The 23,915-nt window shown below is 40.6% G+C and overlaps 1 protein-coding gene across 5 annotated transcripts in view; it reads left to right on the top strand.

Annotated features, from left to right (window-relative positions):
• Positions 1-23,915, top strand: part of NME7 (NME/NM23 family member 7) — a 90,830-nt gene that overhangs the window by 54,371 nt on the left and 12,544 nt on the right. For all 5 annotated transcript variants that reach the window (XM_048926866.1, XM_048926857.1, XM_048926848.1 and 2 more), the window contains one exon: positions 19,339-19,446. In XM_048926866.1, coding sequence (XP_048782823.1) covers positions 19,339-19,446 — 108 coding nt within the window. The remainder of the gene's footprint in view (positions 1-19,338; positions 19,447-23,915) is intronic.

Genomic DNA, 23,915 nt, shown 5'->3' on the forward strand with positions numbered 1-23,915 from the left:
CCTTTTTCAAAATCATGCCACCTTATCAAATCTTGTTAAGTAGATTATCAAACTGTATATTTCATGCTGGGTGCTGTTATCTCACTCTCTTCACTGGTGTGGTTCTGAAGTTGAGAGAAAAAAAAAATACACCTGTTGTAAAAAGGCAGCTGATCTAGAAAGCTGGTAGGAGGACTTGATAAGTCAATTAACTTGAACTTCAGTGCACACTCGCTTGGAAATAAGAGTTGCTAACTGTAACCAAAGTTAAATAGAAAAGAAGTTATGTTTCTTCTTGAGAAATGGGAGTGCACCATGGGGTAAATGTAGCACAGCATGCCTTATCCAAAAACACCAAAGATTATTCCATGCTGAGTTGAGGACAGGGAAGAAAATGTGGGTGGGACTGCTGCAAATAGTGAAGAGCCTTTAGGTGTTTGTTGTCTCACGTGTCACTGGAAGCAAAGATTAGCACTGAAAACCTCAGCTTCATAGCAAGGATAAATAGTCCAGGGGATTCTGTTACTGCTTGAGTTCAGTTGGATGGATGTTTCAACTGATGGGTGTTTGTGTGGTTTTTTTGGCCTCTGAAGCACGTAAAAGCCTTTTGCTAATACTTAGATCTGAAGATACAGCTTTCATTTCACATCATCTTGTGTTGAATTAGCTGCTTGTAATGTTTTGTCATGGAATTGTCGAGGTGATTACTTTCTATTCATAAAACACTTGAAAAACACTGTAGAAATTGGATCTATGGCTTTTTTTTGTTCTTTGAACTTCCTTCATGCACAAATGAAAAGGTTGGTTGTAACGTGATTGAAGGAATTTGTGTAAGCTACATGCTTCTGGCTGATTGTGTAATTTATAGTAATCTTAACTCCTTTTAGTTAGGAGTGGCAGTACACTGAAAGTTACTCAAGTGCCTTATGCTGTGAAATATTTTTAACATGATGGGATGATGTGGTGCAGTATTTCTGCATCTGATGGGCTGGGTCTGCTGGGGGGTTTTCATATATTTGGTTTTGATCCTAACCTGCTTTCTTTTTATGTAGGGGATTTGCAATTTTAATTGTAACAGCGTATTAATATTCTTTTGTAATTTTGCATCAGTGACAAAGAGCTGAAAGAGAGATTGGCTGGTTTAAAGCAAAGCAGTGAACTGGAAGAGTGGGAGTCTGCTTTAGCTCCATTCCTGACCTCACTGTGTGACCTTGGACAAAAGGTTCAATATGTTTCTGCCTCAGTTATCACATCAGTTAAATAGGGATAACAGTATGAGCCAAAGAGCATTATTGCTGTAAGATTTTTATCTGGATAGCCTTCCTGTGAACATCTAGCACTGGAAATGATCTACATGCAAGGCTAAAAAATGTTTATGTTCAGCCGTGTATTAGAAGCACAGTGTTTTTTATTACAACACATAAGAATGAGTTCAGAGAAAAGTATAAAGAAATATAAAGGTTATTTTCAAGCTGCCAAGTATGTGTCTTCTGGTGATACCTTCAGACCTGTTTCAGCGTGGATCTCCCTGTATCCTGGTGAGCCTCAATCAGGGTGTTGACAATCAAATACACAATGTGTCTCAAGAGAAATACGATTTATTAATCTAATTCTCTAATGAAGACTTTCATATCTTAAACTGCCTGCTCAGAGAGTCTGAGTCATGTAATAATAATAAAATTTTTCATTCAGTGCCAGACCATTATCAGCTAGAGCAGCAAACAGATCGATTTGAGTTACGATATCCTGCTGTCTAAGCCTGCAATGGGAAAGACATGATTGAATTGCTTAGATGTTATCCAGGGTCAGTCATCTGACTCTGTCCTTTCAGTTTTTAATTTCCCCATCAAACTCTGCAGGTCTAATGAAAATGTAATACAGACAGTGCTGAGGCCTGCTAGTTGGTAATTTTTTTCTGAGAAAGAGGCCGTGGAGAGAGATTCTTCCCTGTGGTGTTTTGGCTGAGCTGATGCTGCTGGTTCACACAGCTCAAAGTAAGCTTAGGGCTTCTACCTTCAGGGGGAGCAGGGGACCTATTAAGACCCTGTCTAGAAGAAAGGAAGTGTTAAGACTGCTGTACGCTAATGGACCATGGCTATAATGTGGCTGTAGTAATGAGCTGTCACCACTGCTTTAGACTGCCAGATACACTGGCGTATGGTGTGACATTTGCCTCCAAAAGTGTTACAGCTTGCTGTCGTTTAGGTCTTGTGGTTCTATGGATGTCAAACCCCACATCTGTGGTAGTGGTTTGCTTTCCTTTGTTTAAAATGGACAGAGTCTGCACTGGTTGTACTGGAAAACAGCCATTCATAAATGTCATGTTTGTTCTTCTATTCAAAGCTGTGTCGTAGCCATAGGAGCAGCTGAGAATTAAGAATCTGATTAAAAAATTTTACAGGTATGAGTGCAGTGTTCAAAGTGTTCCCGATGTGTCCTCTTGCTTCTGCAAGGGTATCGCAAGGTCTGCCAACCCCCTGACACCTGGCTTTTTCATATGTATGTATGTTTTACGGCTGCAGGATGCACAATCTGGTTACAGTTTTGAGATGACTCAGCTCTTGTTTATTACATACTGACTTCTGAAAATCACCTTTAATGGTGATGGTCCTCTGACAGGGAAAGGGACTTCAGCCTCACTGAAATACATCTTTGTGGGGAAATCAGAAAACTAGAGTGGTGGCAGAGACTGTTGCTTTTAGATGCTGCTTTAAATGTTACTTATTATTGCCCAAAGATCACTGTCATATGATGACCATTTAGTGTGGAAAAGGAGTTTGTAGGCGCACATTGATTCTCAGTAAGTAAATGGATATATTTTAAAAATTGCTATTTTTAGTCATGATTGGCAGTCATCATCAGGAGACTAAATGCTGAAAGTTCTCAAGACTGAGCTCTGCCTTTAATCCAGTGTGACTGAGCTGTGTTGGTAAGGTTGCAGTTTGAACAAAACTTTTATCTGACACTCCTCATTTGATGCTCCAGAACTACAAGACTTGACAGTGTCAACAGTGTGACATTTTCTGCCTAAATAAATGCTAGATCAGAAGTTGTTGGACTTAGTGTTAGTCAAAAATTACAGTCACTTGATAAGTAGATAATAAAAAGTATTGTCTGGTTTGATATCAAGCCCACGAGCACCACAGAGGCAAGACTGGGGGGCAGTCTGCTGCTTGCATCCACTGGAGAGAAGGTTCTGGGAGACAATGTTTTTGTATCCCATGACAATGAAGGCCCCTTAACTGAAATTTCTGGATGCTTTGAGGAAGCTACCAACATTTTATCAAAGGTTCTGTATGACCTCTCAGAAATCAGCATTAGCTTTAGAAGCCTCAAGCCCATCTGCATCCCTGTATTTCCCTTATATCAGACTTTGCTCTGGGCTCCTTGTGCATGGTCCCAGGCTGGAATAAATGGCTTGCATTTAGCAAGAGGAAGCTGAACATAAGACCAGAGACTGAAGGAAAACAAGGATGTGCCACAAGGCATTAACAGCATTGATTATTGATCTTCATAGAATCATTAAATGGATTTGGTTGAAAGGGACCTCAAGGATCGTCAGGTTCCAACTCCTGTGCCACAAGCAGGGTTGCCAACTACTAGATCAGGCTGCTCAGGGCTCCATCCAACCTGGCCTTAAACGCCTTCAGGGATGGGGCATCCACAGCCTCTCTGGGCAACCTGTTTCAGCACCTCATCACTCGGTTAAAAAAGAAAAAAAAATTCCCCCTGAAGTCCAATCTAAATCTCCTTTTCATTTAAAACCATTTCCCCTTGTCCTGTCACTATCTCCCCATGTAAAAGGTTGATTTTCCTCATATTTATAAGCTGCCTTTAAAAACTGAAAGGCTGCAATGAGGTGTGCCCACAGGCTTCTCTTTTTCAGACTGAACAAGCCCAGTTCCTTCAGCCTGTCTTCATAGGATAGGTGCTCCAGTCCTTGAATTATCTTTATGGCCCTTCCCCATATCCAGTCCAGTAGCTCAGCATCCTTATGTTGGGGTCCCCAGGCTTAAATGCAGTATTCCAGCCGGGGCCCCACGAGGGCAGAATAGAGGGGGACAGTTACCTCCTTTACCCTGCTGGCCATTCTTTTTCTGATGAAGCCCAAGATACTATTGACCTTCCAGGCTGCAGGCTCACACTTCTGGCTCACATTCAGTTTTTCATCAATCCTTAAGTCCTCAGCAGGGCTACTCAAGTTTATAAACATATCTGGGATTACCTTGACCCAAGTGCAAAATCTTGCATTTGGCTTTGTTGAAGCTCATTAGGTTCACACAGGCCCATCTTTTGAGTTTATCAAGGTCCCTCTGGATGGCATACTTTCCTTCTGCTATATCAACAGCACCGCTCAGTGTGGTGTCATCAGCAAGCTTGCTGAGGTGCACTCAATCCTATCATCTATGTCATTAGATGTTAAAGAATTAAAGAATACCAGACTCAAAACAGAACCCTGGGGGACACTGCTTGTTACTGGCCTCCACTTAGGTATAGAGCCGTTGACCACAGCCCCCTGGCTACGAAACTCCAACCAATTCCTTATGTACTGAACAATCCATCCTTGAAATCCATCTCTTTCCGATTTAGAGATAAGGATGTGGTGGGGAACCATGTCAAAGGCCTTGCAGAAATCCAGGTAGATGACATCACTTGCCTTCCCTTTGTCCGCTGATGCCATCGCTCTGTCATAGAAGGCCACCAGATTGGTCAGGCACACCCTTCACTTGGTGAAACCATGCTGACTATGTCAGATCACCCGCTTGTCCTGCATGTGCCTTAACGCATCTTCCAGGATTTGTCCCTTGATCTTCCTGGGCACAGAGGTAAGAGTCATCAGCCTGTAGTTCCCTGCATCCTCCTGCCTCCTTTTCTTGTAAATGGGAGCAATATCTTCCATTTTTCCAGTCCTGGAGGACTTTACTATGACTTTTCAAACATGATGGAGAGCAGTTTGGCAGTCACATCAGCCAGCTCCCTTAAGACTCCAGGATGCATGTCATCTGGCCCTGTGGACTTGTATACACATTCAGTCTTAGGAGTCTGTCTCGGACTTGCTCTGACCTTACAGTGAGGTGGATTTTGTTCCCCCAGTTCCCACACAGAGGTTCAGGTTCAGGGATGTGAAGTTCAGGGATGTGAGAATCCTGGCTGCTAGTGAAGACAGAGGTAAAGAACTCACTGAGGACTTCAGCCTTCTCTGTATCTGTTGTAGGAAAGAAGGACTCATTACTTAGCAGAGGAGGTGTGCTCTCTGTGGCCCGTCTCTTCTGACCTACATACCTGTGGAATACCTTGCCAAGTTCAGTTCCATCTTCATTGACTTGCTGTGCTGCCACAGAGACTTCCTAGCTATGCTCAGTATGTGTAACATTCTGAAAGAATGCTGAAGCTAGGTTTTCTAGACTTTTCCTTACAACACATCTTAGGCCTAACCATTTTATAAAGAGTTAAGCTATACTTAGAATATTTACTTTTAAGAAAACTTTATTTCTTGCTTAAGAACTTTCGTGCCATTCAGTAGATGTTTCAGAGATGAAGGTAAAGACATTCAGGTTGATCTGAAATCGCACAGACTAATTGTGTCTATCAGTGTGAAGGAAGTCTTAAAGCTTGTCTTAGGGATTGTAAAGGCTCCCTTTACACTCAGACTGTGTGCGTCTCAAAGCAATAGGTGGGTGTTATTAAAAATATGGTATTTTAGGCTTCTGTGATGAACACAAGATTCTTACAAATGTTGTGAGTCATATAAATTTGTCTACTCAGCCTTTAGGATCTGATTTTTTTTCAATCCTGGGGGATTTTGATTCTAACTCTCCATCTGTAGGTCTTTTTTAGAAAATCATTTTTTCCACGACCTTTTTGTACTTTATTTGTCTGTTTAGAGTCTCAGTAAGTTTTCACTGTACTCTATTTTTCAGAGAGTAATATTATGGATTGAGTATATACCAAGGCTGCTCTGAAAGTAATGCCTCCTATTTTATGATGTTGGCCCACAATCTCAAAGGCGGATGTTGTTAGTATGGCAGTAGAAGCTGAACCATCCCACCAGTACCTCATTACATATTGCTGTCATGTCACAGATGGCAGTAGAGAGGCAGTCTGACAAAATGGCATCTGGCACGGAAGTGTAAATGAAGCATAAATGTGGAATTGAATTTCTCTGTGAAGAAAAAATGGCTCCCCTTGATATTCATCAATGCTTGTTGAATATTTAGAGAGATCAAACAGTGGATGTAAGCACAATGAAGCAGTGGGTGGTGCATTTCAGCATGGCAACAGCGACATGAAAGACAAATTGTGTTCTGGATGGCTGTGCACAACTGTCACATCACAAAATGAAGAGTGTCTCAATCAGGTGCATATCAATGGATTATGACCTTGGAACTGTGTACAGAGCTGAATATCATCTTCAGTATGTTGGAAATGATAGTGGCAATGTTGAATTATCACTAAGTTTGCACCAGGTGACTCCCCGAAATTCTCACACAGGAACAGACAGAAACTGTCGGGATCTATTGAACTAATATGAAACTACAGGTGACATTTTCCTGGGTCACATCATTACTGGTAATGAGATCTGGTGTTACCACTATGATCTGGTGTCAATGGCAGTCCATGGACTAACGACATGAATTTTCTATCAAAGAAAAAAGTTTAAGATATAGCCCTGAACAGGTGAAGTGATGTGTGCTGTCCTTTCGGATCTTGCTGCATTTCCTGGAGCTTGGACAGTCAACTTTGACCACAGCATCACAACATTGACTAAGCTGAAGGCTTGATCTTCCAGAGTCAGGCCAGAGAAGAAGACAGCCTTTTTTCTGCAACATGATATCACTGAGGCCCACACCAGTTGGAAGTCACTGCCAATCTTGGCTGACTGTCCCACCAGACCCACTGTATAGTCTGAATTTGGTGCCTTCTGGCTTCCATCTGTTTGGACCAACGAAAGATGGACGGATTGCGTAGGCAAAATTTTCATAGAAATGATGTTGTAATAGTGATGTGAATAGTAACCATGTGAAACGGTGGGTCACCCCCACTGTGGCAGATTTTGATGAGTCCAGCATGCAGATTCTTGTTCATCGCTGGTGAAAATGCAGAGCTAATGGTAGTGACTGTGTTGAAATAAGTGTTTTGTAACTGAGAATTTGCTCTGTCAAATAGTGTTATTGTGTTCTTTGTATCTGTTGTAGTTTCCATGGGAATAAATAGGAGACATTATTTTTGGAGCAACCTATGTAATGTAGATGGACTGTATATTATTTCTGAAAGCAAGTAACTTTTTTAAAATGCTTCTCTTATCTAGTTTCATTTAGCATTTGTTTTGCTTTTTTTTTTTTTTTTTAAGGAAAAAAGCTCTTTTAAAATGCAGAATCTTAGTTGTCTTTCATTCCTTGCGTATTGTAGATGGACTGGGGAGAAATGTTTTGTTTCTCACTACTGTAGAAAAAGACGTAGGCTTTTAACATACCAGATGATTGTGTGACACCAGCCTGATGCCAACAAATACACAATGTACTTTTATCACAGGCAGGCTGATCAAAGGTGACCTATAGAATTCTCTCTCCAGGGCTTGTTTCTCCCTGCTAGACTGGGTTAAAATGTGATTACCTTGCCAACGGGAGAGTTAAAATACTGTTCTAAAAATGAGAATATTCTTTCCCCTAGTCCATATACAATCTTTGACAATAAGACACGTATTAGACATAAGGAAGAACTAACTCTCTCAGAGAGTGGTCAGGCACTGGAATGGCTGCCCAGGGAGGTGGTGGAGTCGCCGTCCCTGGCAGTGTTCAAGAGGCGTCTGGACGATGTGCTGCGTGATGTGGTTTAGAGCTTGTGGTGGCAATGGTGATGAGGAGACGGTTGGACTAGCTGATCTTAGGTCATTTCCAACCTTGTGATTTGATTCTATGATTCTATCAAATCTAGCCATCAGAAGCCACAGGCTACAGTCTTCTCTTGCAGTCATGGAAGATCCAACTTCTTTGGTGATTGCCTTTTTTTTTTTTTAAACTTCTCCCTTTGAAATACTCTGTGATGGTTTCTTCCCTAGTTCCTGATATTTCTGGGAATAGATTCATTGAAATATTCAGTCCATGAAAGCACAAGGTAAGAGCCTCCTTGAAAATGTGCTTGGTTCTGGGTTAGTTTCAGTCTAAGCTGTTGTTTCCTTTGTTTCCCTTGTGTTCTGTTTGGTTACAGTAGGCAGCAAATCATTCTTTTACGCTGAACAGCAAGATTTTTGAATATACAAAGCTAATCTCTGAAAAGAGGGACTGAAATAAATAATAATAATAACAATAAAATTCCATATGACCTTAGTCCTTTCTTGGAAAAAAGGAGCAGTATTTTCAGAAGATGTGGGAAATGCTGACGTCACTCTGTCTGGGGAAGAATATGTTATTGTTATGCACTGAACAACTGTTTTTTCCTTCTCTGGTTTCATAGCGTAGAACAGATATACATCCTGGTCACAGTGACCTTGTGTTTTTGCAGAATCTTTGATTTGAATAGATTAAAAGCATTTGCCTTACATGCCTGATTCAGGCTTTTGTTGACTGTAGATAGGCTTGTCCTTCCCTTGAACTCTTCCTGAGTTCAAGGGAACTGAAGGTTGGAACACAGTAGATTTGTACTACTGTTATGCATACTCCAATTTATGAAGTAATATGAATTTTATCTTCAGTAAAAAACAATGTAAGAAAATAATACACCGAGCTGGAATTTTGCCACACTGCAAGGGTTTTTTTCCGGAGTACTGTAGAAGGCAGCTATGGTTAGTGCACACAGGTGCTCATTGAAAATGTACAGCAGAGCAAACTACAAAAATGCAAGAAAAAGGCAGTAGTACCCTTGCTTTTCCATATAACCATGATGATGGTGTGAGCCTGTGTATCCTGGAGTTGACTGCAGCTGTCCCAAAAGATTTCATGTCTTTCAGCTGGCAACTTAGGAGCAGGCAATTCCTGGATGACCATGACTTTTCTTTTTTCCTTTATTAAGAGCTCTTGGAATAGACAGCTGGAGAGGATGACCAGGTCTGTAAAAGCTCTTATCCCAGAGGAATGCTTATTCAAGCTCTGCTTGGTTAATAAATAGGTGGTAGACCTAATCATAACCAAACAGAAAAAGAAATGCAAATCATAGTGTATTTTATGTACTCTTGTGATAATTTGGTCTTAAATTTGGTAATAAATTGATCTTAGAGTATGCAAAATAAATTGATCTGTGGGAGATTGATCACTGCTAGAAGGAGATATATCAGTTTCTCAGGTGAATTTCCCCTAAAATGGATTGGTTGGCTTTGTAGGTGGCATAAGTCATTTCAGCAAGGTGTATATGGACTGAAATTCTGTAGGTGCTTTGTATGCCATTAAATTATTGTGAGATGTACATGCTGTGATCAAAACATACTTGAATTTACTTTCTGCTTGAGCTACATTATGATGGCTTTAAATTGGGCAAAAGTAAATCTGGGTCCTCAGTCTTCCCTTCTGAAACAGAAATAAATAGGTAGTCTAGATTGACTTTTGATGATGATGGATATTTCATTGGTTTTATTACTTTTCTTTAAATTCTCCTCTGTGCAATTGCTGATAGCTTTGAAAACAGCTGCAGTCAGAGTTTTAAGTCTTGAGCTGGTCTTATTGTCTCTGTGCGTTATTAACAAAGATATTTAAGAAAACTGGATATAAAATGAATAATTAAAATGCTGAGAACCTGAAGAATTTAAGGTTCTGTTTGCTGGTCTGTTTGATTTAGGCTGACTTCTTCTGTTTTACTACACAGAGCCACCTGTGCAGAATTTTTAGCAGCTTCATTTACAGTGTGATGGCATGCATCTTATGTCCACATGAGACTTCTCTTGGATATCTATCTAGAAGATTTCCCTTTCTCTGCACCTATTGTACTTACTGGTCTGAAGGGTAGAATGAGGTTGGGGCAGATGATGCGTGAGCAGGAGTTCTTCATATCTGTGGGATAACCATGAGGCTCTGGGTATGGTAGGCAAGTGATGTGAAAAGATAGAAAAAGAGGAATCTATGTGTGTTCTCCCACTAAGGTCAGATGAACCAATACCCCACATAGCCAGTGTAATATCAAGACAGTGCTGCAAAGAAACAACAGCAAGTTATAGTCAGAAAAATATCCTGAAATAATCCTGAAATATCCCATCTGCAGATCAGACCCTCTTTTCAGAAAAGTTTGCTGCCTCCTCAGGACTTATATCTTTTAGGTACAGAATCCAGTCATCTTGATGAGGATCATGTTTTTTGGCTTGTAACTTGGCAGGACTAATTGAGAAAGCTTTGAACTAGGAGTGATGGAGAAAGTAGGATACTGTTAGGAACACTGAAGCTAAGCCTTGGGATGGAACGATAGCATCTGAAAGTGGCAAGGGTTGTAGGAGCACTTGTGCTGCTCTAGGGAGCCTTGAGGCCTCAGGAGCACATCTGAAATGCTTATTTACCAACTTGTGCAGTAGGAGGAACAGATGGGATAAACTGGAAGCTCTGGTCCTTTCCCAGAGCTCTGACATGGAAATTAGTTAGACTCAGTGCAATGAGTCTCATGACCGGAGTGCTGGAAAACTATCTAATGTCCAGGAGGGGTGAGCAGGGCATACAAAGTAAAGTTGTTTCACTGTATGTAAGGGATAGTTTAGACTGTGCTGGCATTGTTGTTAGGGATGATTCAGTAGAGAACCTCTGGATGAAAATTAAGGGATGGATGACAAAGCAGATGTTGTCATGGGTGTCTATAGATCACCAACACTGAAGAGTCACTCTATAGGCAATTAGGAGAAATGTCTGATCATGTGCCCTCATCTTTCTGGGAGATGTTTGAAGTAGACCCCTTCCAGCAATTTACTGATGGTCTTGGAAGGTCATGGAGGATGCTAATTACAAGAAAGGCACAAAGGAAGGCACAGGAAAGATTACAGTTCTGCTAGTCTAACCTTAGTCCTCAAGTTAGATTATCTTAGGTGTTACTGAAAGAAGTAACTGAAATTTGAAGAACAAAGCTGGTATCAGATCATCGTGGGCTCATGAAGGAGAAGTCTTGCTTTAGTAATCTGATCTCCTAAGATAAGGTCACTTGCTTGGTAGATGAAAGAAAAGGCACAGCATGTAATCTTTCCAGAACGTAGTATGGTTTTTGATACTGTCCCTCACAACATCGTTCTGGACAAATCAAGTTTTGAGATGCACAGCACACCCAGCCAATCAATACAGGTGATTCTTGCACTATATTTTGCATCAGTGCAGCTTCACTTTGAATACTGTGCGTATTCTGGGCTTCACAATATGAAAAGGATGTTAAGGTACTTGAAAGCTTTCACTGAGGGCCATAAGCTGGTAGCAGGGCTGGGAGACATGAGGGCATTCAAGTTGCCCAGTCTAGAGAAGAGGCCCTCATTCTCTGCATCTCCCTGAGGAGGAGAAGCAGAGGATGGTGCTGAGCTCTGCTCCTGGTCACTGGTGACAGGATAGGAGCAGCACAGAACTGTGCTGGGGGAAGAGCCAGAAAAGATTTATTTACTCTTAAGGTGGTCAAACACTGGAAACCATCCTAGACAGCTGGTGGATGCCCTGCCTCTCAGTGTTCAAGAGTCATTATGAATCATGTTCTCAGTGATGTGCTTTAACTTTTAGTTAGCCCTAAATTGATCTGGCAGTTGGATTAGATGATCTCTCAAGGTCCCTTCCAATTGAATAATGCTATATTCCTGTATAACTCTCAGTTTTCCTTTGGTGACCTGAATGGTCTGGATTTTGCAGACCATGACTTATCAACAATGTGCTACACTGCCATTAAAGCAGCATTAAGTCAAGGAGAGAATAGTTGAGTAACTGGATTGGGAAAATCTGAGCTAAGAACTAGACATAGAGCTTATGATACTTGTGAAGTACGTATTTCTTTGTGCTTCTAGGAAATTGCTTTCTCTCTGCCTTCCTATTCCGTTTTCCTCATATTTTCTGTTCTTCATTATGTCTGTTCATATGGCAGGGTTTTCAGACCGGGAACTTGGTCTTGATACGTATAGGAACGCTCACTAGTACAACTTGTCCTGAACACAGCAGGGGCTTTAGAGAATATAGTTGTTACACAAAATAATGACTGATTCTTTCATCTGAACACGACTGTTCACAACTGTGTGGGAAGAAATGACAGCGCTATTGCATCCAAGGAAAAGCAGGCTATTGGCTAGGAGAGGCTTCAGGGCGCAGAGTGGAAGGGAAATCACTCTCTGTTGCTAAGCTCCAAGTGAGAAAGGTCTGCATGTTCTGTTGAAGTTGATGGTTCAAGTTGGGAAATCTTGGTAGAAGCTTAGAAGCAGTTTTCTCAGTCAGATATCTGGACTGCTTCTGCAAATGTGAAATTCTGTCTCTATAATTTCTGAAAAAAAGGTAATTTGCAATTATTCTTAGGGGGGAAAACTTTGTCAAAATATCTGCAGGCTAAAAATGTCTTGCAATTTCATATTGACTTTCACTGGAGACTCTCTGTATGTTTTGCTAACATGGATTAATATTCTAGAATATCTCCTGCAGCCTAGTATTTTTTTTTTATCCTTGTTTTACATGTGAGTTAATAAATGGATGAAATTGTGGATGCATTGAAGGTGGTGGAAAAGGATCAGTAGGACCAACCTTTCATCTTTAAAGCTTGAAGTAATGTAACTAATAACTCAGTTTACAGTTATACTATATTTTCTGATGTCTTGTGGAGTTAGTTGCTTTTTCGTTACTAAATGCTTTTTCCAGCTTGTTGAGTAATGTGTGTAATATGTTATTCCACCCCGGCAGTAAAGCAAGATAACTAGGTATTTTATCTTTAATTTGTGGCCAACTAACACTTGGTACGTCAGTTATCCTCAAAACGTCATCAAATCTAGCTCTGACTTAACTCCAAAGTGTGGCTTCTTACTCTTATCTAAATTAAGCCCGTAAGCTGTGTCAGATATGCACATAAATACAACAGTAAATAAATTAGAGCAGGGCGGTTATCATTCGAATTGCTCATACATCAATCGGTAGTGCTAAGACCAGCAAAAATGCTGTCTCAGGCTGGCAAATGCGCCACGTTTGCTGCCCACAGAGAAGTCTGTGGAGAGTTGGTGTGGCACCTTTGGGCCGCCAGTGAGGAGGCTCCGTAGGGAGGGTGTGTGGGAGTGAAGTGGAGAGAGTGATATTGCCTCAAGGGGATGCAGGGTGAGAAGCAGACAGTATAACAACTTCTGCAGACTTGTGAGCTTCAGAAAAACCTGCCAACACTGGAGTACAGAACATAATTTTAGGGCTGTTAACAAAAACTCAAGAAGATACTGGGCTGCAGAGCGCTTAGTTCAGAGGTAGGCTGACTTTAAAGTAAACAGAAGAGCAGATGGATTTTTTTTTAACCCAAGCTAGTGTGGGCTTTTGTAACAAAATAAACTATGATTTGATTACTTGCTGTTATCATTGCAAAACTATTTGATTTCAGAAGACGAGTCTCTGACGCACTTTCTATAGCCTTGCAACTGAAAACATTCCTGTTGACTGGCTCTGATCATTGAGTTTGCTGAACAAACCTTTACAACCACACTACTTCAAAAATGTAACTGTATGCACACAGACTTTGCTCAATTAATGATGACATCCAGTAAGTGATCGGGAACGTAAATATTTTATCATCCATCAGGAGAAGACAGCTTGGATGTCTAGGTCATATGTGTAGTGCTCAGATGATAGAAGGTTATGCTAAATTTTATTAAGAATTTCAGTGTTGTCTTTCTAGACTCCTGAGAATCTGTACATCAGTTCATTTTTTGAAAAACATTAGGAGGTGAAGGGTATGTATGTGTGTTCAGAGAGGATCGTTTTGGTTTAACTTTTTTTATGATATGCAGAATATACAAAAGAGTTTCTGATAACACTGACTCCCCTAGTTGTGTGTGTACGGCCTTAGATACTGAGTCCATATGTGTACATGACATTGCTGCAGCTCCTGAGGAAAAAGAAAATGTATCAATGTGTCAAGGGACTTGCATTCTGGTTAGCTTTATAAAATGAAAGCTGAAGGATACCTGCTGCATTCTCTTTAACATTGACCTCGTTTTGTTTTTAGAAAGTCTCTGAAGTACTTGTCAGCAGAAGGGCCAGAGCTTTCAGGGCAAAATGGTTTCTTACTCAGTTACAGTGATGACGGTACCATCTCCTTTCGGCTTTTCTCTCAGTAATGTAGGTAGAAGGCTCAGCAGTGCATTTGCTGTGTTAAGCAGTCCTGAGATTGGTGAAAGAGCTCGAAGATGTCACGTTCTTCTGCTGTGACTGATGTTGAATATAAGGTGGCTCATTGTATGAAGCTGGGGAGTGTCAGCCAGGTCAGAGTTGAAGTGGTGATGGAGAAAACACCCCTATCAAAATGGTTGGCTAGAGTTTGGAGGAAGTATGCGTTGCAAAGAATACATACAAAGCAAGTTGAGGCAAGCTAGCCCTTTTGATATCATGCTCAAGGTCATCTGTGAACACAAATGTGATTTTGACAGCATAGCCGTTGCCTTTGGGTGAGAGCTTCTGGGAAGGATGTATCAGACCGATCAAGTGAACCTGCTCCCACTGTAACAGTATTTTTCTGGTGTTTCTTCACTTGAATAACCATTACAGGAAACACTGGTCTAGCATTGCATTCTGCATAGCAGAGGTTTAGCTTTTTTATTTTACTTTTTGTGTCAGAATGACTGTTCTCTGCAGCTCCCTGCTGCAATCCGTGCTGTGTGACTGGTGCTAAAATCTCCCTAGAGGAGAGCTCACTGAAAAGCTGTGTTGATGGGAAGAGAAGACAGTTATCCTACCTGCCTTGCAAACTGTGCTGTGAAGGAATCTTTTTCTGAAGGGGCTTATCACCCTTCACTCAGTACAGCGGAAGCTCAGTTGCCATCAGCTTTCAGGTGATTAAGGCTAGATCAGACAAATTCCACTGCAAGTACTGACATTTACCTTATTCCTTGTTAATATGAATTCTGTTCTCTTGAAAAAAGGCATAGCTGGTCAGTAGAAAGAGAAAAGCATCTATTTTATTTGCGTGGCTCTGCCTCCTGCCTTCTGAATCATACAGCACCCTCACAGGCCATCACTTTCATGACAGTGGCTGAGCATAGAGAAGCAGAGAAGGAAGAAACTCCCAGAGTATACGGAGTGGGAGACTAGGTCATCATAAAGCTTTTAGAAAGAGTGATGAATGAGGAGTGCTGAGAGGAGCAAGGAACCAATGCATAGCTAGGGCTCAGAAGAAGGCAAACAGGATGTTTTGCTGAAGCTTAGAGGGGACTGTGCAGGGTTTCTTGCAGCACAAGAAGTCCTCTCAATGCTGCTGTCCTGAAAGCAAACCTAAAAGAATGAACCTGCTCTGGCAGCACACTGTAATAGGTGAGGAATGGATCATGAGTTCTCTTTTATTTTGCTTCACTCAACAGAACTAGCAACAGATTGTCAAGGTTCCCTTGTTCCAGTTGATGTTTAAGTGGAACACAGTTCTAGGCTATAAAATTTTGAGTGTGCTTTTGATACATTCAAGGTTTCTGTGGTTTCCGGGTGAGGAAGGAGGAAAGGGTTGCTACACAGAGCCAGTGACTGCAGCTTTGGTTTTAGCTTGAATGCTATTTAAACAACAGTAAAGCATGGTACAGACCTTTCTGCCCTTCCAGACATCCAAATAAAGTAGATGCTTTAAAAAACAATCTGGCTAATTTACTTGAAATCTGCAGTTTTGGCTGGAATATGTTTTAACAGTTCAAATAATAACTTTCTCTCCAGCACATGAAAAATCAGTTGTTTGAAAGACAAGTGATTCACAAGCCTTGCTCATGAAGAACGTTTATGATTTTTCAGTCTGATTTTGACATATTACTCTACCAATATCACTGGTGATTTTTTTTCCTTCCGCTCATATAGAGATAGATTTTAGCATGTTGTATTTCATACAAGCAGTATTTTCATAGGGCAAAGTTGGATAGAAACATGAAATATAGGTGACTGTAGCTTGTGTAAGAGGATAAAGCTGTTCAAAGGGCTGTAAATCAAAGCCCAGTCTGTAAAGTGTGATGAAATAACCTGCTGCATGAGATCCAAGAAGATGTAGCCTAGCTTGGCTGGCTCTGCTGCAGACATAGTGTAATTTTCATGGGAGAAGTGAGTTTGTAGCATTCTCATTTGCACACATGCATGAAGTTCCCGCACACACACGTTCTTCCCTCTCTTAGACATATGGTAGAACAGCTGGAGTTGCTCTTAACTCTTCAATCATTGTACCCTCACAGAATCATAAAATCATTTAGGTTAGAAAAGACTTTGAAGATTGTTAAGTCTAACCATTCACCTAACACTACAAGTCTATTGCTAAACCATATCCCTAAGCACCACATCTCAAATACCTCCAGGGATGGTGGCTCCACCACCTCCCTGGGCAGCCCATTCCAATGCCTGACCACCCTCTCCATAAAGAAATTCTTTCTGACCTCCAGACCAAACTTCCTTTGGCACAACTTGAAGCTATTGCCTTAGCTAAGCCTTTGAGAAAGTTTTTGAAAATGGCTACTATGCAAAATGCATTCCTAAAACTAGGCTCAGCAGCAAACTTATAAAAATGGTTAAAAGAAAAAACATAAAAAACCCACAACTATTATATTTGTGTCTCTGTTGTTGCATATAAGGCACTATAAATAAAGTACTCAGCAAGTATCCTGTCATAGAGCTGAAGAGTGTATATTAAGATGTGCTGTGAGGACTAAATTCTCTAAGGAACTTTCTTCCCACCTCTCAGAAACATTCCCAAGATTTCCAGCTATACATACATGCAAACACCTGTACATGGGTCTTATACAGCTGTTTGTATCCCTGTCCTTTACTGCTACTTTGTTTACTGGAGGTTTTTCAGTGTGTTATAAGAGATAGATTAATAACACTTTGGAATTGATGCTTGTTTTCTTCTTCTGGCTATGTAATTGTAAATGGAGAATGTCCTACCTCTTGTTCTGCTTATTAACTGATGGCCAGAAAGGTTTATTTAGATTCTTTTTAATCAAGTGCTAACAACGTAAAGAGCTGCAACACCTACCTTTTGCTCCTTCTAATCTAATCCGATGGCAGACAGAACAGAATCAGTCCCTGTTTGTGCAGGAAAGTTCATGAATTTCAAGGGAGCAGGAGAATGTGTCATATCCCATGTAGGAAAACTGGAGGAAAAATAGGTCATATACTTCAAAAAGTGGGAGCTTTTGCCAGCCCAAGTGAGAGTGAGCTGAGTCCAAGTGAAGAACAAAAGCAAAGTCTTCTGGCGTGGAGTTGTAAAGCAGAAATGGGAGCTAAGGGCAAATGGTAAATGAAATGGCCATTGCTGCTTTTAAAGGAAAAAAAAAAAAAAAAAAGCAAAAATGAGTCTTGTGAGAAAAGAGGAAAAACTTGGGAAAGTTTCTTAAGAACTATCATTTTTGGACCCGTAGGAGGAGGGAACAGTTTCAGCCAAAGAGTTTGATAGATAGGAGATAAAGTTAGGTGTTTCGTGCTCTGTTTAGCTTTTGAGATCTAAGCTATCTTTTACTGAAGTATTTCCAAACGTTCCTTGGCCACAAACATTTTTTTGTAATATTCCCAAGCTTATTGCCAGCTTTCTGACATGTTAGTTCTTACTGGAATCAGCAGTTAAGGAAGTAATTGATTGAAGTGTTATATAGCTGGTATGACTTCCATTTCTCCAGCAGATTTTCTCATCGCAAGACTTTAGTGAGGAGTGTAAGGAGGTTTTTTGTTCATTTATTTGTTTTTTTAATATCAAACTATGAACCTTTAAAGAAAAGCTTGCTTGATGTCAAGAGTATCTTATTAAATATCCCCGGCATCCATATTCAGAGATGTTGAATGATCTGTAATGTAGCAGTGGAGAACTGAAACTTTTACCATGTTAGACATGCTTCAAGTGTTAAAGCATTTTGTCTTTTAGGTGTATATTAGATCAGCATTGGAAACAGAGATAGATTTATTAGGTAAGAGATTATTATTACAGGAAATAATTATTAATTATTATTACAGGAAAACAGCTAGGGTTTGCTGGGCTGAGAGAAAATCTTGCCTTTAAAGTCCAGTTGTCTTAGTTTAGGAAAGAGATGTGACAGATGAAAGAAGTTGGAAAGTGGCTGAAGAGTGCTGGCAGATACGCTCTTCTGAGTTCTTGTGGGACTCATTTCTTCCCAGAGGAAAGCATGCGTCATGCAGGTGGTTCTCATCTGTACCTGTGCACAGATTTCCACGTTAGCCAGGAGCCATTACTGAAGTTGCTTTGAAAGCCCTTGACCCAAAAAGTTAAGGAACGCTTGGACAATCCAGTGTGGCGATTTGGCTGTAGGGTCAGGAATGACCAGCTGAGACATCAAAGCAAACACCTGGGAGGGGCACAGTAAAACTATGCTAGCCACTTCCAAAGTGATTACTCTCTAATAATGCAGGGAGGACAGATCAACAAGTTTTGGTGTGGTTAGCATAGGAAAAGGGTCAAAAGGTAAGTCTGCAAGGTGATAGTGCAGAGAAGTACAGCAGGGTTGAAGTGTGCCTTGAAAGAAGGAGGATAGTGGGAGTAAGAGCCAACAAAAGCAGTCCTGTGATGTATAAGGTGAGAAATTCACCATAGCAGAGATGAGAGAGGATTGTTGTCTCAAGATCTGAGCGGTATCTGCTACAATAATCAAACATACTCTTGAAGGCCAAGAAAAAGTTTGGTACTATAGATAAAGAAAGAGGGTTGAAATGTCAATACGAAGAACAGAGATGTAAAGAATCTGGAGTGATACGGAGAAGGATCAAACCAAAGACAACATCTTTCCTTAGCTGAGAACCATACTGGTGGTGGTCACAGGGTCACAGAAGCACAGCAGCATTGGATAGCTGAAACACTGCTCAGTAGTTCATTGTCACCAATGTCAGGTTCTGAGGAAGAGTGCATTGCTCATGGAGGCAGTCTACAGGCTCTGTGCTGGTGTCTGCTCACTAAGTACTAGCACATTCTGTGCTCAGGAGCTGCAAAATTGTTAACACAAGTTAACTATAATGATACAAATGCTAGGAAGGACTATCTGTAATGTGGAGAATCCTACATTCCAACTAAGCTGCCTCAGTTGGCCCAGTTTCAAGCAGACATTCAAGATTTTGATCTTGACTTGTTAGCAGTTGTCCCTGTGTAGTTCAAATTGAAATTACCCTCTTTGTTTTCTTTTCTAGCACACCACATATGCTAGTATAACACAGTAATGTTTTGCATTATAAGATTCTACTGCACCATGTCGTTCACGAGGTCTTTTGATTTTCTTGTGTTTAATAGGAGATAGCCCGTTATCTCCGACCTGGAACTCTGCGTGCTGTCTTTGGGAAGAACAAGATTCAGAATGCTGTCCACTGCACAGATCTACCAGAAGATGGACTTCTGGAGGTAAGACTTGTTAGATAAACATATGCTTTTATATCGTAGGAAATTTAAGGTGAAAAACAGCACTTGACACTATTTTAAGCTGTTGAAATGTTTTATTTGTAGAGTAGCTTTGCTGGATTCCAATGATCACTGAGAAGCAAAAGCAAAAAGTTTATAAAGAGCAATAAACTCATTTAATTCAGATACTGTAAAAACTTGATCTGTGCACTTTTCTTGAACACAAAGTATGCTAGAATACTTAGTGAAATGAAAATTGAGTCTTTTGTTTGGCTGAATGTATCTTTTGAACTGGACACCAACATCTAGCAGTGCTTCAGCAAGGACACCTTCATGGCCTCTGCTTGAATGACCACTATAACACCCAGTCTGGTATGTCCCAGCAGAGAGCTTGTGACAGGCCTGCGATGTTTCAGGCACTAAAGGTTCAAATTCTTCGCATAGGTACTAGCTTTATTGATACATGGGCATAATTATGCACATCATATGGAATTTACCATGTTTTATAGTAACTTACTAAGAGTTTGGCTTCGTATGCTTTCATTAAGTCCAATAAAATGGAAAAAAGTGAATTAAAGGAATTTGTAAAGGCAGAACAACCTCGGTCACCTAATGCCATGCCCTAAAGATGAGGTCTGGACAAGAGATGTTGAAGTGGTGTTTCAGTGTATCTTGGATGGATCTTTTTATCGATGCATGTGTTTCTTCAGTGTGTACATAGCTTCTACTGTACTTTCTACAAGCATTTATGAGTGGTTTGCTGTCAAACTATAGCAACATGATGAAGCAGTGAGAGTTCTCCTAGCTTGGATAACTTTATATGGCCAAAAGTGTTTTCATTGAGGGAGGAAGAGCAGCTAACTGCGTCATGATCTCCCAGTGTGAGGTAAAATTAGATGTGTGGGTTAAAAGTGCTGTTTGACAGGAAATTGCATCTAACTTAAAAAATAGTATAGTGTTAATTGAAAATTGCAGCCAACATCAACAAAGTCACAGCTTTTTAAACCATTTCCAAGCTGCCACTGAAAGTTGGCAACTTTTAATTTCTGTGCAATGGGTCTGGATTTAAACAAGCAAGCAGGTATTTGTCATCATGTGCCTAAGATCTATCAGTTATTTCTTTTAAATGGCAGTAGAAAAAAAGACGTAATCCACAAGAAAGAAGAGAATCTTACCAACACTGATACAGCATTTTAGTACTTCAGCAGAATTCTCTCTTTCATATTCACTGTTGGTCTCGTGTATGATGGCGCCGAGCAACTATAACTCCATTTTGCTGATGGTTTAAATTGAGTTTACAGCTAATATAGGCTTAATTGTATACAGAATGTGGTTCTTCATGTTTCTAGTTTCTTCTATATAGTCGAGGCTAAAGCAGCAGTTGTAAAGGACATCAGTTGAGTGCTTAAATTTGATTGACAAATGAGCATTATATGGAAGCCTTTTACTGTCAGAACTGTACTTTATGGTGTTTCCTCAGATCTTGTTTTTTGTGTTTTGTAAGAAATGGAGGTGCCTGAAAATGTAGGTAAGCATCTGAATTTGTTTAAGCTTGTCACGAATTATGAAAAATAAATGATCCAGTGTGCTCAGAGGTGATTCTTGGGGAAAAAATTTCCTCTATAAGCTTTTTGTACTTAAAATTAGTCACGGACGTCTCACTTGCTTGGCAAGCAGAAGCCAGGCTTTCCCCTTGCCCGTCCCCATTAACTGTAATGGTGCTGTATGTCCTGGGCAAAATGATGCTGTGGTGTGGAGGACAACTACAGAAGAAAACTGGCCAAAGGCACCGGACCAGGCTAACATTTACAGGAAATATGCTGTTTTTGATGAATGGTGGAGAATATTTTCATTCTGTAATGAATAACTGAATATTTTAATATATTGAACTGAACAGAGTGATTAGCCTCAGAGGGAGAGAACCCAGAAATAGATAAAACACTTGTAGAGGAGAATGAGCTTGGCAGTCTTACCTTGGCTCCCTGGCCAAATGTAGCAGTGGGGGTTTGCTTCTCTCAGTTTTGTTTGTGTGCATTTGTTATGTCTGTGTCCTGGAAGATGTAACTGTTACTGAGATGTTAATGCTGCTGTTCTGATAAAAACTTTACAGTATCCTTGTAGGACAACTGATTAGTAGAGGGGGAGATTGTAGTAAACGTACTGCTGTTACTTCATTGACTGAAATGGCAGAAAGAAATCCATCCTACTAGGTGTACAGTACAAAGATGAACAAACCTTTTAAAAATCCCAAAGGAAAGCATATAATCACTAGTATTTCTTCAGGTGGCATTGTTTTTTTGTACCAGATTACTACTCTATTACAGGTATCATCCAGTGTAGTTCAAAACCCCAGACTACACGCAAATCATTGCACTCCTTTTTGCTGTTTTAAAAGGTAAATTTGGCAACCTGAAGTCAGGCACAAGAGCTAGGAATTTCAGAGTTTCATTTTTAACTCTGGTGCTGATTCTATGTGAGTTTGGCCAAACCCCTTTTCAAATTTTGGCATGAAACTATTTGACTCTCCTATTCTGTATGTAGATGTTCTGACTTAGTATTCCGTTTTGGAGGAGGCAAAAATAAGTGCAACTAGTTTTAGAAAGCAAATTGCAGAATCATTATTGCAAATAATGACATTAAGTTGTTAAAACCTCTTTTTTTCTCTGTTTCCTACCACGTACACCTTCTGTATTCTATTTTAATTTGCAGAACAGGAAATGGTGTAATTTCTCTTCTGAATCCTGTCAGGTTTTGCACCACCCCTAAACCTGATAAGTATTTTTGGAAGGAGGATGCTGTGGTGTAATCTTTCCGAAACTCTTGGTCAGCCAGAGAGGAGGGCCTTACCCAACTGTTGCAGCCCCAAAAGCAGACGGAGTCAGTCTGATAGACAGTGAATAATAGTGTTTGCTACATTTGTTTCAGAGCTTCTGTGCAACCTTGACCATGTTTTATGGCTGAATCACCGTTTTCCAGATGCTCCCATTTCCAGTACTGCCTCACCTTACAGGCTGAAGGGCCTGCAGAGTGGATTTTCCTCAACTCTGAGCTTGCAGAGAGCCCTGTGGGTTTGTACAAAGAGCTAGCCAGCACACAGAGTACTTACACTGCTAATGTTAATGCAGTGTTTTGGGGGTCCCTGCCACAATCCAGACTCCGTTGTGGTCACGTGTTCTGTGCACACATCCACAGGATCAGCATTGCCCATAGGAGCTTGAGGGCAAAATGGTCAAAAGGGACTGCTGCTCTTGCTGCTTTGTCGCTGGGAAGGTGAAGAGGTTGATGTGTGTATGTTAATTCTTCTGGGAACTTCTGATCTTCCAGAACAAAATGGGTATGGAAAGGGGAGATGCCTGGCTAACTCACTATCCCGTTGTGTACCTGAAGTGCATGGCATTTATTAAAGCACAATAAAGATGTGTTCCTGTGTAGAAGGGAACATACCAGTGCTTTCTTGAGGACTCAGGTATCCTCAGTGCCAGATACTGCATATTTTAATATTTTCCCACCACCCTATGCAGTTTTTATCAACCATGGCTGAAGACCTAGCTGAGGTTTTAAAGGTGCTTATAGTGCTGGCTGATTGCCCATAAATGGAGTGATGTCCTTTAACTGTTCAGGGAGGTGCGAGAGGTACCTGAAGATCAGATGCTTTCTGATGTTAAGTCAGATTCTTTATGTCCTTGGTGGTTCATATACTCAGTGGTTAGTAGAAACGGAAGGCAGTGAACTTTCTCCCCAGAATCATGATCAAGAAAGGCACATGCTTGGGGAGGAAAGGGAGCAGCACTCTCAGGAACAAGGGCTGATTAACTAAGGAAGGGTCAGCTTACCTGCGTAGTTTTAGAACACTATACGTAATTAATGTAGTGCAGTAGTTTTCCAGTGTTTTCTGTTGGTCCTCTTTTGCATGGACCTGGAAAAAGGAACATTCACTTTTTAATCTAAAAAACAAACAAACAAACAAGCCAAACCCTAAAAATCAAACACCAGCACTTGCTCCCACTAGTTTGACCCTTAAGTCCTATCTTTGTTCTACGTTCTACTCCACGTTTTGGGCAGTGACTGAAACATATCAGAGAGTTAATGAATAACTTGCTTGGGCTCCACAGATGAGGAATGATGCAGTGAGTCTAAAATACAACTGGCCATGTGGAAAAACCAGTGTATTTTCAGTTGTAAAGCTCTAGCAGCTAATGTTTTTATTAGTATGCTGATACAGGAGGAGTGAGCCCTGAAGCCACTTAGATGAGCACTTTGACTTACTGGGCCAGGCACTTTTTTATTGATTTCATGTACTTGTGTGTCCTTGTATCAGTACAAAATGTATTGTCGTAAGTGACAACATATAGACGCAAATAGCTCAGCACAGTCTGTATTCACAGCTCTCCTGTAAATCTTCCATTTGAATGGGCAGAGGAGAGAAAGGAGGAAGTAAGGAAAAAAATCTGTGAGACGTGGAGTATTTATGA

This window comes from Lagopus muta, chromosome 1, assembly GCF_023343835.1.
Source record: "Lagopus muta isolate bLagMut1 chromosome 1, bLagMut1 primary, whole genome shotgun sequence".
NCBI lineage: Eukaryota > Metazoa > Chordata > Aves > Galliformes > Phasianidae > Lagopus > Lagopus muta.